Raw genomic sequence first — 16,398 nt, forward strand, 5'->3', positions numbered from 1 at the left:
CAACAGACCCATCAACTCCAGCAGAAAGACTTCCAGCTCATGGGCAGTTAAAAACAAACTCAAAGTAAACCCGTCACTGACCTTGGACGCAGAAGTTGCAGGAGCTCTTGGCCTGCTCTCCTCTGTGATTGGTCAGGGTGATGCTGAAGTTGGCTTCGTCTCCCTTCTGGGCGTCTCTGATCCTCAGGGAGAAGACGTTGTCTCTCTGGACCATCATGTACTTGCTGCTCTCAAATAACGTCTCATCGTTCTTCAGCCACTTGGCCTTTGCTCCCTCTGTGTTCACCTCGCAGTTCAGGACCACTTCCTGGCCTTCTTTGGCCTCCGTGTCCTTCAGCGGCGTGATGATCTTCAGTTTCTCTGCATGTAAAGAAGAATGTGAAGCGAACGAAACATTTTTTCACTTTTGATCTCCAATTTATGAGACAGGAAGTTGAATATTTGACTTTGTTTCTTATATTTGGACTTAAAATGAACATTTTTTTAAACATTGCTTCTGTTCTTGTCTCTTTTTCCAGCAGGAATGGGCTTCCATACACGTCCTCCTTCCTTTGGAATAACACTGATTACTTTTTAAGCAAGGAGGACGATTCAGGATTCTGACAAAATGAACGAATGCTTTTAAAGCTTCTGTTATTAGGTTATTTTAAATTTGCATCTATACATAAAACTGATTTAAACTTTGTTACTCGTCTCAGCTGGTGTCTTTCTTGTTATAAAGTGAGAGTTCGTGGGTGGTGCGTACCGAGCACAGCGAGGTCAGCGCTGGCTCTGGTCGTTCCAATCATCACCACGTATCCACCCTCGTCTTTAAGCTCGCAGTTCTTGATGACCAGAGTTCGTCTCTTGCCGTCGCTGATCATCTGGTATTTGTCGTCCACCTCCAGCTCCTTGTCGTCTTTCAACCATTTGACCTCAAAGGTTTCCTTGGAGACGGAGCAGGTGAACTCGGCCTTCTCGCCCTCCACCACCTCCTGGCTTTTAGGCCTGGAGATGAACTCAGCAGCCAGCTCTGAAACACAGGAATCACGGCAAGAGATCAGAGGTTAGTGGGTTTAAATGTACTGAGCGTGGCTGAAATTTCAAAATAAAACAACTCAAGAAAACAACTGTTTTACTCTGACAGAATAACAACATTATTAACACAAAAATAGAACCAGTCAAACAATCAAAATGTAAATCTGGAATATTCTAAATCTTTGTAATTTGATTTTTTAAAAGAACTACAAAGATAAAGAACCTGAGCAGCTTCTGAGGTCAGCACATTCAGAAAATACTGGAAACCAAATCAACACAAACATTTTTTCTCTCCATACCATTGATCTTGAGGTTTGCGGAGGTCTTGATGCTGGGACTCAGCCTGCAGTTGTACTCTCCTGCATCGTCGATCTTCAGGTCCTGGATGAGGAGGATCCTCCTCTTCCCGTCCACGATCTGATCGTAGCGGCCGCCCACTGGCAGCTCCTCGTCTCCTTTGTACCAGATAACATCAGCGCTGGGTTTCGAGACCTCGCAGATCAGCTTCACGCTGTCCGTCTCTGTTCCCTCCACATTGGACAGGTTCTTGGTGAACCTCGCCTCCTCCTCTGCAAACAGACGCAGCAGCGAAACCAGATCAGATCTCGATGACACTGACAGAAATTCAAGAGCGTCCACCTCAAACACTGAAACTCTTTGACAAAAACTTCTTTCAAAGGAAACAAACGTATGAGGTGAAAGATGGCTCACTCTATCCAGAAAGTTAGATGAAGAGTCTTCTGTAAAATAAGTCATCCCAGGGTCAGGGATGAAAGTAAAGAACAGGATAATCTATCTCAAGTCATCTCACAGCAGCTCGAGGATGAAGAGGATCCCTGTAAATCGTCCTTTATGTGATTGCTGTGACTTTATTCTTACCGACGACGGTGAGCATGCCGGAGGATTTGGAGGTCTTGGCATCACATTCGTATTCAGCCTCATCGTCAAACGCGGACTTGTGGATGATAAGGATGTGTTGGCGACCTTGAGCGATAATTTCGTACTTCTTCCCCTTTCTGATTTCACTTCCATCCTTAAACCAGCGGACCTGCCAGACGAGAAGCATGAGGAGACCTCAGAAACTGACAAATTATCTTAAACGTTACGTTAATTGAGAGTTTGTTTGGACAAACAGACAAAGCAGGTGTGCTCACTTTGATGTCCTCTCTGGAGACTTCACACTCAAACTTGGCAGATTCCTTCTCTCTGACCTCGACATCATGCAGCGGCTTCGAGAACTCGACACGTGGAGCTGTGACACAGAACAAGAGCTTAACAGACCGATTCATTCACAGCCTTCATCAGGATTTCCCTCAGCTCTAATGGGAGGTCCCTGAAAGTGATGTTCAGAATATTCATTTTTAGATTTCTTCTCAAGAGTCCTTTAGTGTTGTGAGGGTTCCTTAATTTACTGGGGGGTTCTTTACTTCTGATGAGGGATTTCTTAACTCTAATTATGGGTTTTTCCTTAATTTTTTCCTTAAGCCTATTTAGCTTTATAAAAGGTTCCTTAACAGTTTCATGAAGGGTCATCTTTAGTCTTATTACGGTCTTTTGGCTTTTATGTGGGATCCTTAACTCTGCTGAGGGATTTCTAATCTTTTTTGAGGGTTCCCTTAATGCCTTAATAAATGTTCCCTGGACTCTCATGAAGGGTTCCTTATCTCTTTTGAGGGGTCTTTAACTCTAATGGGGCGTCCCTCACCCCTCACAGAGGGTTCCTGAACTCAAAGAGTTTTTAACTCTTTTCAGCAGGTTCCTTGAGTCTTATAAAGGATTCTTTAACAAGGGATTCCGAATGTTTTTAGAGTGTCTCTTACCTCACCTTAGTCTCATTAAGCTCATATAGTGGCTATTTTATCTTTTATAAGGGTCCCATTAATCATTTCAGGGATCTTTAAATGTTTCATGGAAGGCTCTTTAAGTAGAACTTTAAAGCGGCGTCCTCAGTCTTTTAAAGGGTCCCTTTATTTTTCACAGCTGTACTTACGTTCAACATTGAGGAAGCAGGAAGTTTTGAAGTGTTTAGCGTCACAAGTGTACGTCCTTGAGTCGTCCAGAGTGCAGCTGTGGATGAGCAGCGTTCTCTTGTAGCCATCGATGATCATCTCATACTTTTTGGTCTTGCGGATTTCCTGATCGTCCTTGAACCATTGTACCTCTGCGTTTTCTCTGGAGACCTCACACTCCAGTGTGGCAGTGGCTTCTTCCTCCACCGTCTGATCCACCAGAGGCTTTGTGAACTCCACCGCTGGTTCTGAACGCACACAAAAACGCAGTTGTTTAGTTTCTACTGTGCTAAACTAGAGCAGCATCGTTACAATTCAACGCAACAGTTTCCTTTCATCTTCCTCTCTGTAAATAAAAGGCCTGCAGCAGCATCTCCACCTGCCAGCGTTAACACACTGGTTAAGATGTTGAACCTGTTCTGGAGTGTGTGAAGTCCTATCCACAGAGAGTTTACACAGCCTGAATCTCAAACCAGAGTCTTGATTTTCTGTGAATTGTAGGTGTGATAAAGAAAACAGTTTGATAAAAGTTACATTCTGAAAGCATCAAAACTGATGCAGAAAATAAAATCTGTGCTACATGATACATGACTGAAATGACGCTTTTTTATATCTCAAAGGCAAATTTTGAAGCTACAACAATGTTAGATTGTAGTATGATGTGTTAATTTGAGATTATCTTTATGAACAAATGAAACAAATATTACTGTAAACAGTTTCTATTCTCTGTTCATGAAAAAAAAAAAAAAACCAGATGCAGAACTTCCATTGGAAATCTTCTGTTTTAAGAGACAGGTGTTTCTTCTCTGTGTGCCCTGGCACACCTGTAATCACCTGTAAACACCCTAACAGTGATGTCACAGTGTACTGACAGACCCTGGACTATAACACTGCAGCAAGGTGAGACGTTAAACCACCGGCAGCCAACAAAAACTACATTTTCAGAGGTTGTAATGTCACACTTTAATGCCTGATAAGAGCTAACTTAAAGCGTGGACTTCAGACAGATGATGAGTGAAATCCTCAGTGTCCAGTAGAAGCAGCAGATCTTGTCTTACCTTTGACAGTGAGGTTGGCCTCAGTCTGGAAGTCTTTGGCGGTGAGTTTGATTTGTCCAGCTTCATTCAGCTGGACGTCCCGCAGAGTCAGGCTGTGGACTTTACCCTCCGCCTTCAGCACCACCTGTCAGGTACAAAAAAAAGTCATCCATAACTCAGGCCCTGAGCATTGTTTATGTTTATGTTTAACAGAGTCAGCAACTCCCTGAACACTGCTGGTCAGATGTACAGACTAGTTCGAGTGGGGTTGACCTTCCCTGAACACCGCCTGTCAGGTTCACCAGAGCCAGTAAGTCATGAGTTTTGACCTGTCCTGAGCAACCCTTCAGATTCAACAGTCAGACTCTATGAGGGTCACATCTTCCTGAACACTGCCTCTCGGGGTTAACAAAGTCAGGCGGCCGTGGGTTTAGCCTGCCCTGAACACAGCCTGACAGGTTCAACTACAAAAGCTGGAGAGTCCTTTCCCTCAGTGCTGCCTGGAAGGGCCAGCCGACAATCAGTGTTGGTTCAGTTACTTTCAAAGCGTACCTCACTACATTATACTAGTTTATGTCATTTTATAGTAATGTTACTTTACAATATTACTCTCTGTGTTGAGTAATGTGTTACTGATTACATGCTACTTTCACCAAAATAACCAAAGAAGCACAACTAGACTAGTGTTATATAGTACAGCTTTAATAAGGTTTGCCATTTTAACACTATCCACTATGGCCTCAGCATAACCTGGTCTCTACGGCAGCAGTATCTTGTCTGATAATTAGTTGTGGCAGGACAGATTTTGCTGACAAACTTTTTCAGGTGCGCTTTTCTCTTGCATGTTTCACACAGCAGATAGACCCTCGTCCCAATCTGTGCAGCTGTCTGCACCGGCTGGATGCAGGCTTGACCCTGAGCTGCGTCTCACAGGCGTCACCACGTCCTGAAGCATTTACTTCAGCTCAATAGCTATAGTGACGACCTACATTTCCCATCATGCCATTCTGGGCTGAATAGTACATTGAGTTTGCTGTCTCATTTTCCAAAATGCAAAGGTTACTTCATAGCATCAGTGTTTGTACAGCACTGCTTGTCATGTGTGTTCAGAACACGGTTTACGTTGGTAACTGTCATTATGTGTCGTTTTCACTCTTTGTGAGACGCCTGGTGTGTTTCTTGACTCCTATACTGAACATTATTGAAGGCTTGATATCATTATTAGCTGCTGAATGTTTAATGGCAGCACATTTTCACATGCTAATTGCATTAATATTACCAGAACTTTATCAGCAACATGTTATGTTGCTTCATCACCAAGAAAAGGTAATATATGCTTATGGGGTTCCTTAATTCTTTCAGAGGTCTCTTAAGGGTCAGATTAGAGTTCTGGCCATTTCACTTCTTTTAACATTACAAATGACTTACTAGCTGTGATCATTTAGGTGACACAGGGGATTATTTCCAAAGCTGTGCTGCCACTCAGATCATGGGTTTTTATCCATGAGCATTGTCTGACAGGTTAAGACGACCCAGGGTTGAACTGAGAGTGAAGTTTTGGGTTCTAGCACACACAGCTTCAGTCAGCTGAGCCCTGACAGCTAAAACAAATGCAGACAGCTGCTTTCCTTCCCCGATTTAAACTGCATGACCTCTGACACCTGACAGCTGATTTTAACACACATCCACAGACTGTATGTCACACTGAGCTTTCTGAGCCCACAGCTTCAAAATTCACTGAAGAGGAATTAAACAAATGAAATTCTTGATATTAAACTTCCTTTTTTATTTAAGAACAAATGAAGTTTACAAAAACATGTTTACCACACAATTAATTATTGTGTACTTTTCCTTGTTTTTCTTGGATAATTTGTCTTTATTAAATAAGTGCTGATGAGTTAAAAGTCAAAGAAGACACACTCAGAAAACCAGGACCCACGACGGTAAATGCAATTCCATTTGGTTTCTGATCAACTTTTCAGAGTTGGGAAGACACTTTATGGCACATTTTAAGTGATCAGTAAAGTCAAATGTTTTTTGTTTTGTAATCAGAGGTCAATACTGATTGGCCGATTCTGATTGATTGTGTTAAAATAGCCGAGCAGCTCAACATCTAACCAGCTGTGAGATTAAAATAAAAAGCATTAAAGCCAATAAAGGCCTGTTTCTTCACACCTACAGTATTTTACTTATTCAGATTTCACTTTAACTGAAATTGGCTGGAGTTTGTTTGTGTGGCTTTGTTGGGCGACGGGTTGAGTCACATTTTTGTGATATGTTTCTTTTTTTTTTTTGGTGTTTCAGACGTAATGCATGTATCACAGAGCCATTGTTTGATCAGTAATAATCTATTTCAGGTCAGGCACATTGATATTCATGGTTTTGCTAAATAAAAGATCTGGCTGAGTCTTTTTAGGACAAGTGTAACTACAGGCAGATTAACACCAATCTTAGTTTAAATGCCTGCTGGTTCAAACCCTGACTTTATAGCATAACCAGAGAAAACCAGGACACCAACCTTTGATGTAATGATGAGCCATTAAACAAACAAAACAACCTATTTCGCCTCAGACTTCAGGAAATAGATTATGTTAAAAAAAATAATAATAATAAAAATTAAGACCTAAAACCTTCAACACGCTCATTTACTCGCTTTATATTAATGTCATATTCAAAGAAAATATGTTATCAGACAACAACTCGTGGCTTTAGTTTGACACTTGCTGAAACTGTTGATGTCGCGTGTGAATTTCCAGCCATGTTGACCATGTAACATGCAGTAAATCACACTTGCACAACCCACAGAGAGATCAAATATCTCTGGAAAGCTCAGAGTTCTCAGCTTACATCCGATAATCAAGCTAATCCTGCGTTATGCCTGGATATGACCTCCAGGCCAAGACTCACACCACGCTCTTTTCAACTCTTATTTCAGCCACAATGATTTCAACGCGAGCAAAAACATTTACAGCACATGGTGTGTTTTTAAAACTGAAGCTGTCAAATACCTCCTGTTGCCACCTGCCCTGCACCTCAACCTCCTGCAGCTGTTAAAAATAACCCCGTAGAAACGCTTGCAGGGCAGAAAAGCCTCCCTGCCTGCGTTATCTCAAAGCCAGGATCGAATGCTCAGCTGGAATCCAGGACCTCCACCAACAGGCCCTTATATGAAGACGGGCTGAAGCTGGAGCAGCGAGGTGCAAAGAAAACTGAACATTGTGTACAAACAGACAGGAAAACACCAGCCCTGGCTCTGGACCAGAACCACCTCGAGGCCTGGACTCATGGAGCGTGTGAACGCTTTGTCAGTGAACGTCAACAGCTTTAGTGTGTTTCAGCTGTAAATCAATCAGCGAGCCTGTTTGTGCTACAGAAACATTGTGAGGACTCAGTCCAGGGTGTGTTGGGACTTACTCTGTCACTTGGTTCCAGCTTTGTACCCTCCAGGAACCACTCAACAGGGATGTCATCGTATGACAGCTCGCATTCGAAGGTAGCTGTCTCTCCAGCGGTCACGGTGACATCCTTCAGAGGCCTCATCAGGCCGATCACACGTGCTTTGGATTGGGGAGAAGACATGGTTAGGCCCCCTCCTCAAAACAGGTTAATAGATCCAAAAATCCCCAGAGAGAAACAGCTAATCCTCAATTGCTAATCCTCATGGTGTGGTTGAGCTGAAGGCAGGCCGCTGAGAGCCTTCAGGACAACTGAAACCAGCTACCCTGGGACTTGGCATTGGGGGGCAAAGCTAATTAGCATACGACCTGCCACCAGAAGTATATGGCAGGCAGAAACCAGTGAGAGACAGGGTCGTGTCCTCCCCCCTGCCAATCACTGCAATCCTGCTCTAGATAAGGCATGTGGCGTCTAAAATAACCAAGAGGCCTGATTGGCTGAGAGCCCACCTCTGCCAAACCCATCAGGGGAAGCATATCTGCTCCTGTCAATCACCTGCCTGCAATTTTCCTAGAAAAGGAGAATGTGGAGCTCCGGGCAGGAGTTTCCTAACGTCATGCCGACATCACGGTTCAGTCGCCGCCTGTGTTGTAACGCTGTTGTGAAAGTTTAAGTAACGCAGTCTGAACTGAGATCCAGGATGTCACTTTAGATTAACAAGCAGCAGCAACTATCTACAACAGGCTGCTTCACATGCCTGAATTAAAGCCCCTTAACAACCAGTTGAAGGCGGCCTGCCAGCGTCAGTGACAGGGAGTTGAGAGCTGGACTGATTTAATCACCAGGTTGTCAGTCTGAGGAGTTTATTATCCACTCTGCCAGAATCATCTCCGCACACTGACGGGACCTCACACATTCAGATTTTTAATGACATCTGTAGCAATTAATATCCGTCCAGGAACACAGAAAGGAAACCAGATCTGGATTTCTAAAAATGCATTTTAGGCTACATACACTCCAAATGTCTGAATCTGAAAAGTGATTTCACCTTTTGATAGCTGTTTTCAAAATCATACGAGGCATTTTTACGCTTCTTTATGCAGAATATACCTAAGTTACAGACATAGTTTTGTTGTGGTTCCAAAGAAAAACCTTAAATATGGCTGCATGCTAAGAAGGAGGTTTTGTTGCAGAGTAGAACATATTAAATTTATGTCTTACTGGTGCAACTCTCAGGAAGTAATGTACTGAAGCTTTAAAAAGATGCTAAACAGAGCACCTCTTCATGGTAGACCAGAAAGCTTCTAAAAACAAGTAAAGATTGAACCTTTTCGGAAAAGCACCACGTGACAAAGTGACGATGACTTGTTTTTCTTCTGGATGAAGGATCAGGATGAAGGAGATGCTGGATTTCATGTTTCTCACAAGATGTAAATTCTTGCATGAAACTATGAACCAAATCACGTTAATTAGGCGATGACGTACATTTAAAAGTACAGTGCGGGAACAGAGGTGTCACTCACACTCAAACAGAAACAAGAGTGTCGTTTGTCAAGAGGAAGGATTTCAGGGGTTTTAACTAACTACCAGCAAATGTTTTCACAAACTGTGTTAGTTCTGTCACCTTTGACCCTGAGCTGAGCTGAGGATTTGGCATTCGCTGCCGAGAAGTCAACACTTCCGGCCATTTCCATTCTGCAGTTGAACAGGATCAACATGTGTCGTGGTCCCTCCTCCTTGATCTCCACATCCTAAGAACAAAAATCCACAGTATAAACAAGATCTGCTCATCAGAATAATCTCTTCATCTCCACTCTGAGACACGCTGACAAGAGAGCGCAACAAGAGGAGTCCCGGAAAACGCTGAATGGATGAAACTGAGCTGTAAGAACTGAGCAGTCCTGAAGCAAAAATGAAATCTGCTGCCTGAACTAGTGGAATTTTTTCTGGTTCAAATAAAAAAAAAGACGCCTTTATTTGTGACAGTTTTGAGTCTTACAGCAGATGGGTGGAGGGTCTCTCCCTTCAGTTTCCAGGTGGCGTGAAGGTCGTCCTCTGAAATCTCCGTTTCAAACTTGGCTGTCTCGGTCTCTGTGACCTCCACGCTGTACAGCGGGCGAACAAACTTGATGTCGCGCTCTGCAGAGTTTTAAAAAGGCGTTAGAGCAAACCACACAGGAGAAGAAGCTGAATGAGGTCTCTCAGAGAACCCTGAGAAGAAGTGAAAACAGTTTCGTGTTGTCGTACGCAGGGGAAAAAGACAAGGACGTGGACAGTGGACACAGAGACGAGACATTTGGACTGAGCAGCTGACGCTCGATCAGAGCGACTTACAGTTTGCAAAAGCAGAAGACACTGAGTAACTCTTGACAATGACCCAACCCTGTGAATCATCTCTGCACCAAGAAACTCATTAAGCATTAAAACTCCATCATTGATACTTATTTAAAAAACTATTTTCAATGTATTTCTTATCTGCTGTTAAAAAGAAGAAAAATATGATTAATAATAGAATTGTGTAATGAGTATTACTTCGTTTAGTTTTTGTAGTTGTAGAAGTCGTACTAATGAACCAACTAAGCGTTAATAAACTAAGAGGAAATCAGAAAGTCTGAGTTCATAATCTTGTGCAGGTTTTTATGTTTTGTCTGCTTGGCTTTTCTCTGATTTTGAAAATTGGTCTATTTTAATTATAATTAATGGTCAGAAGGTAATCTATAAACGATCTCATCAGAGCAGTGGTTTTTTTCCAACAGTGAGACTGTTATAATGTTCGCTGTATGAACAGTGGTCTGCTCGGATGTAAAGGGTTGGATTATCCTCAGGTGTTACGACAATAAGTCAAAAACATTCCAAACATTCAGAATGACAGTACGGGACTCAGTAATGAAGGACGGAGGGAGACGAGCGGCGGCCAAGGGACAGACTGGATTTCACTGAAAGGAAATGGGTGGGGCCTGATTCTGCGGTCCTGACCGGGGTCTAGGGGAGGGGCCGGATCGCGGCAGGGATTACCTTCGATGTTCAGATCAGATGTAGTTTTGTCAGTGCCACAGTCGCAGGTGTATGTTCCCATGCTGCTCTTTGCCGCCTTCTTAATGACCAGCATGCGCTTCTTGCCGTCTGATTGGAAGAGAACGTTCTTGGAGGGAAAGATTTCACTACCATCTTTGAACCATTTGACCTCGCCAGCAGCCTTGCTCAACTCGCAGGACAAAATCACTTCATCCTTCTCAACGGCTGTGTAGTTCTGGAGCTTCACTGTGAAGTACAGGTCGCCCTCTGCAAGAAGGCATACGACAAAACCAGTAATAAACCAGTTCAAAACAATGGAGTAAACGCACGGAAATGAGGCAAGAAAGAAACCAATTCTGGATACATGTCTTGGGTATAATTTGTGGGAATTCAGATGATGACCTCATCCCTTCTATAATCGTGACGCTGACACGGTTGTGAGGAAATTCTGCTGCATCCTTCATGAAACTGATACTAACCGAGCACAGTGAGCATGGCCTCTGAGGTCTTGCCCATAGCCTCGACTTTGATCATGGAGGTGTCATCGATGGTGACCTCTTTGAAGGCCAGGGTGTGGACTTTTCCATCCTCTGACATGTGCACCACCTTGCTGGGGTGCAGACGGATGTCGTTTTTGTACCAGACCACAGGGATCTTTTCATGAGAGAGTTCGACGCTGAACTCTGCAGTTTCACGTTCCTTCACTGTCACATCTTTAATCGGCTTTATAAATTCAAGGCGAATACCTGACAAACAGAAATTATATACATATAGGGAATAATTAAATATAACGTCGTAATGCAGCTGAGAAGGCATCAAAACACACAGACTGTAATGGTAATGATGTGTGCAAAAGACCATGTCTATAAAGTGCCGGTGTACACTGTGATAAAATGTAAGATCAGCACTTTAACTGGCTGCTTTGACTCTGATTGATTCATTCAAGTTTAGGGAATAAATATTTGCCTAAAGCCTTTGTAAAACTACATGACCAATTTGCTCTCATTTGAAGATCAGTCTAAAATGCTGCTACTGTGCCCCCTAGAGGCTGCAGCGTTCACTACAGCTGCAGTATGAAAGCGCTGGACAGAACAAACAACACTGTGGTGATTTAACTACCCGTAGCCATCAAAAAAAAAAAATACGTTTGTCCCAAGGGTGGCGCTATAGGGCAGGTTAAGAGATCAATAAAATCTAGCATCAAACAATGATGTTGAGTGATCAGGTCCAGCTTCCAGTTCATCCCAAAGGCTTTGGATGCGGTTGAGGTCAGATCTCTATGTAGACCAGTCAAGTTCTTCCACTGGGTAACTGGGAAAACGATTAAAACTACTGGGGCATTAAGATTCCCTTTCACTGGAACTAAGCTCTGGACTAAGCCAGGAAAAACTGATCCAGACACTAAAATCTGTGGCTACGGTGTTTGCATACTTATTGCCATGATGAGAGATTTGTCATTGAAAGGGCTTTGGCAAACATTGACATCGATTACAGAGCACACAGAAGACAAGGTGTTGCTCAGACTTAGGTATGACCTCACACACATCACACCATTCCTAATCTGAAATGGTCTGACTCCATTTACCTTTGATAATCAACTTTCCAGATGTCCTCTTATCTTCAGCCTCAAACATGTATTTGGCTTCATCTTCATATCTTGCAGATTTTACAATAAGCGTGTGTCGCTTTCCCTCCACCAGGAGTTCAAACTTATCATCATTCGACAACTCCTCGGACCCCTTCAGCCAGCGGAAGCTTTTGGGCTCTCTAGAGATTTCCAGCTCAAACCTAGCCTCATCCTTTTCATACACGTGCACATCAGCCAGTGGTGTAATGAATGACACTGGGAGCTCTGTTGATTCAGATAGACTCAGTTAATCAAGGCGCAGACAAAGTGCTGATGAGCAAAAAATTTGGATCAGCTGTGTTTGGGCAAGTTTCTAAAAGTCAGGCGGCAGTGACTTGTCAGACAGACAGAAGACGAGCCCAAAAGAAAATAACACGTAAGATAAAATGATGTTCTTGGTATACACAATGTAATAGCATTTACCACTACCATCACCATTCATAGAGAGTAAATCACTATTACATTTCATTAAATCACATAATTGGTTATGGTCTGATTATTTCTGATATTGCGGAACCAGAAAAGTAAGAAGACAAGAAAAAAATTGCAATAAAATGGAAGAAGATAAAATTAAAACGTGAAGCAGAAAGAATAGCCGGGTGCTCCCTCTGGAAAATATGTTAAGACAAAGAAGGTGGAGTGAGGAAGTGACTGCTCACCCTTTACTTTCAGGTTAGAAGAACACTTGGCGTTGGCGGCGGTAAACACCACCTCGCCTGTTTGAGGCACTTTGCAGTTGTATAAGACCAGAGTGTGTTTGGCACCGTCCTCCACGATCTCAACGTCCTGCAGATAGCCCGAAAACTTCAGCATTTCAGTAAAAACACAAGAACTCAAGGAAAAGTGATCAGAGCAATGCCGTGGTCAATTCACTGTCATTTGTTTGCTGACGAGAGGCCAGACACGGTCATGCTTCACATCTTAACCATGACAGGTTAGATATGTGAAACTTTTCCGACAAGAACTTTTCATTATTATGATTCTCAATGAAATCCAAGTCTGGATTGTGTCAAAATGAAAGTGAATCAAACCACAGTAAAGAGAAAATCTGCTGAGATGTATTTTAATGAGACATACGGCGGATGGACTGAGAACTTCGCCATTCAGTTTCCACTGTCCGTGGACATCGTCCTCACTGAGCTCGACCTCAAATCGAGCGGTCTCTCCGTCAAACACCTCGGCACCGTACATTGGACGAACCACTTTGATGTGGCGAGCTGATGTTTAAGAGAGGGGATAAGATGTTCACACATTTACATATAACATTTACATATACATACACGTACACAGATACAAATACATAGACAACAGACTGGGACAGACAGAGTAGTCAAGATATACTTGACTCATATTTTGAGTTGACACTATACAGAAACCTCCTTTATTGCGCTGTAAGCTACCTTTCTATCGGACCATAAACAACCAAATGGCTCTCAACGTTGGCTCCAACACTGGAAGTAAAAATACTGTGACAATCCAGTTTTGCATGAATTGTCTGTGGGCCAGCAGAGGAGAATTTTGGTGCTGAAGGTAGACGGCTGCAACACCAAGTCAATTCATTTGGTTATGTCACTGCCAAAAAGGAGTCATTTGGGTTTCTATGGACCTTCTAGATTATTGAGGTGTCACAGTTCTTCAAAAGCCAGTGAAGAACAATAAAGGGGTTTTGTTTCTTCACAGAGAGATGGTTCTGTTTATGGGAACCATGAGGACCCTCTGAAGAAGTGTCTTCTGGAGCACATAAATCCACAGACAATAAAACAGAACAAAAGACACAAGTTATGGTGGAAGAACACTACAAGAATGGACTGATCAGAATCCAAATTACAGTGATCACCAGGGCTGAAGACTCGTGGTGTCAATGTAAGCCTTTATCTGGAAACTGTCAGCTCTTGTAGCGTGTTTCATGAGCGATGATGTGAGAAACCACATACAGGTGCTGACAGTGGTAACTGAGAGGGAAGAAATGATGAAAAAAGGTGTTTCAAGTGTGGAAAAAAAAAAGAGAAAAAGAGGTTGATGCGGTTTGAGGTGTGGTTAGGAGGCAGTGCAGGTGAAGGGTAAATTACAGAGGGGCGTCAAGAAGGGAGAAGTTGCCTCAATGGAGGTGAGTACCAAAAATCCAAAACAAATTCCGTGTCTTTACCTTCAATGTGAAGCGTTGCTGTTGTCTTGTCTGTTCCACAATCACACAAGTACTGTCCTTTGTCTTTGTCCCCAACTTTCTTGATGACAAGGGTTCTACGTTTGCCCTCAGCCTTAATGGCCACCATCTTAGAGGGCTTGATCTCAGCCTCATTGTGGTACCACATGACATCAACGTCTTTGTTGAGCTCACAATCTAGAATCACCTCGTCTTTCTCCACCGCAGTATAGTCCTGCAGCTTAACTGTGAAGTACGCGTCTCCCTCTGGAATGGGGAAATTTTGGGGTCACTATCCATGGCACATATACAACACACAGACTGTTTGGTACAAGGCAAACAAAGGACAAGACAGTCAAAGTAGACGTGGATGAAAAATGAACAACATAGATAGACAATTTCATATGACACATACCACAGACGAACAACGTTTTACAAAATACATATAAAGGTCGTTGTGGTTCTTCACTGACACAAACATGGAGAAATTGTACATACAGCTGTGGGGAACAAGAAAGAAAGACACTAGAAGAGGAGGACAGAAAGAAGACAGGCTGTTATCGTTGGTTTACCTATGACCGTCAGGTTGGCCATGGATGGAATTCCTTTGGCCTCAGCCTTAATTTGGCAAGTATCATCTAGAGTCACTTCCTTTATTTCTAGCACATGTTTCTTTCCATCCACATGAGTGACCACTGTTCTGCTCGGATGAATTTTAACGTCGTTCTTGTACCAGGTGACGGGGATGTTCTCATGAGAGAGCTCCAACTCGAACCGAGCCGTTTTGCCTTCCTTCACAGTTTGGTCCTTTATTGGTGAGATAAATTTGAGCCTGATACCTATAGTTGTGTTAGTAAAGCATATTCATATAATTTAGTTTGGAAAGAGGGGGCAACCAACTCAGTGAATTGAGTCATAGTAACAATGGTTGTACTAGTTCAGTAATGACGGCCCATCACTTACCCTCCACTGTGAGTCTAGCTGTTGAGGTTTTGCCAAGAACCTCAATTGTATATTCGTCCTCATCATCAAACTCACAGCAGTTTATAATCAGCATATGCTTCTTTCCATCATCGATGATGTCATACTTTTGGTCTGGGGTAATGATGTCAGCCCCTCTATACCACATGACCTTTGAGACATCCTTCGTGATGGTGCATTCAAACTTTGCCTGTTTCTTTTCAGGCACAGAAACATCCTTCAGTGGGACAACAAAGTCCATTTCGATTTCTGGATTAAAAGGTAACACAGGTACAGCACATGAACAACACAACGAACACAGCACGACTATAGCAAGTGGTCAGTTTATCATTTACCCCCCTATATACAGTACCAGATTGTCCATGTCCATGGCTTTAGAAGTTGTGGACTCATACAACAGAGATATCAGGGGGTATTGACATGAAAACTCCATGCCAGCACTTGTTGCCAAATAGATTGTGGCTCATTGATGGTGTACGCAGCTCATCCCATCTTTTCCTACAGAAAACCTACCAGAAACATCTTCAGGTTGTACAGGTCCCAGCGCAAAATGATATCACTTTGCATTGTTGGGATTGTTTAGAAATATGGTCCGCTTTGGAGTATGGCACTGAAGGACTCCATGGATGAAGGCTAAAACGCTGTCATCAAGGAATGGTCTTGCTGGTATAAGGATTCTTCATGTTTGAAAAATTCGCCAAAAGTTTCTTCACAAGAAAGGAAGTCCATCATCTTGTTCAGCTGGCATCAGATTCTGACAGTTTTATCAGGATGCAACAAGAATCTTCATTCTTCAGGCCGTTATTCTTTCTACTTGCTTTTCATCAAGTCCTCAGTTCAGTTCAGTTTGTGACTGCTGGAGAAAACCAACCTACTGCAGTTCTAACAATAAATTGAACAGTTAGTGAACGTTGCTATCTTTGGTAAAACGAAGGCAATGTGATGTCATGTTGAGTGGAGTGACCCATTCATGAACATGGTGTTGGTGTTATGTATAAACTGGCCAGTATGCATAGACTTAACATAAAACTTTTAACCACAGACAGCTTTGCATTTTCTATTGAACAGACAGTACCACAAATTGAACAACAGACACAGGAGACCATTTCGACCAATGGAAATAGTTGGGGTCCCATCAAAATTCCTTCTTATCTTCCCGAGCTGCAAAAAGTC

General features: G+C 42.8%; 1 protein-coding gene across 1 annotated transcript in view; it reads right to left on the bottom strand.

Annotated features, from left to right (window-relative positions):
- The window catches only part of LOC143330788 (titin-like), a 206,767-nt gene that overhangs the window by 96,373 nt on the left and 93,996 nt on the right, over positions 1–16,398 (bottom strand). The window contains exons 105-122 of the mRNA XM_076747548.1: positions 15,208–15,474; positions 14,817–15,083; positions 14,248–14,511; positions 13,179–13,318; positions 12,761–12,887; positions 12,060–12,326; positions 10,954–11,220; positions 10,475–10,741; positions 9,459–9,598; positions 9,084–9,210; positions 7,478–7,620; positions 4,085–4,208; positions 3,008–3,274; positions 2,172–2,269; positions 1,897–2,065; positions 1,317–1,586; positions 746–1,012; positions 82–360 (exon numbers count right to left, since the gene is read on the bottom strand). Of these exons, the coding sequence (XP_076603663.1) occupies positions 82–360; positions 746–1,012; positions 1,317–1,586; positions 1,897–2,065; positions 2,172–2,269; positions 3,008–3,274; positions 4,085–4,208; positions 7,478–7,620; positions 9,084–9,210; positions 9,459–9,598; positions 10,475–10,741; positions 10,954–11,220; positions 12,060–12,326; positions 12,761–12,887; positions 13,179–13,318; positions 14,248–14,511; positions 14,817–15,083; positions 15,208–15,474 (3,750 nt within the window). The remainder of the gene's footprint in view (positions 1–81; positions 361–745; positions 1,013–1,316; positions 1,587–1,896; positions 2,066–2,171; positions 2,270–3,007; positions 3,275–4,084; positions 4,209–7,477; positions 7,621–9,083; positions 9,211–9,458; positions 9,599–10,474; positions 10,742–10,953; positions 11,221–12,059; positions 12,327–12,760; positions 12,888–13,178; positions 13,319–14,247; positions 14,512–14,816; positions 15,084–15,207; positions 15,475–16,398) is intronic.

This window comes from Chaetodon auriga, chromosome 13 (assembly GCF_051107435.1).
Source record: "Chaetodon auriga isolate fChaAug3 chromosome 13, fChaAug3.hap1, whole genome shotgun sequence".
NCBI lineage: Eukaryota > Metazoa > Chordata > Actinopteri > Chaetodontiformes > Chaetodontidae > Chaetodon > Chaetodon auriga.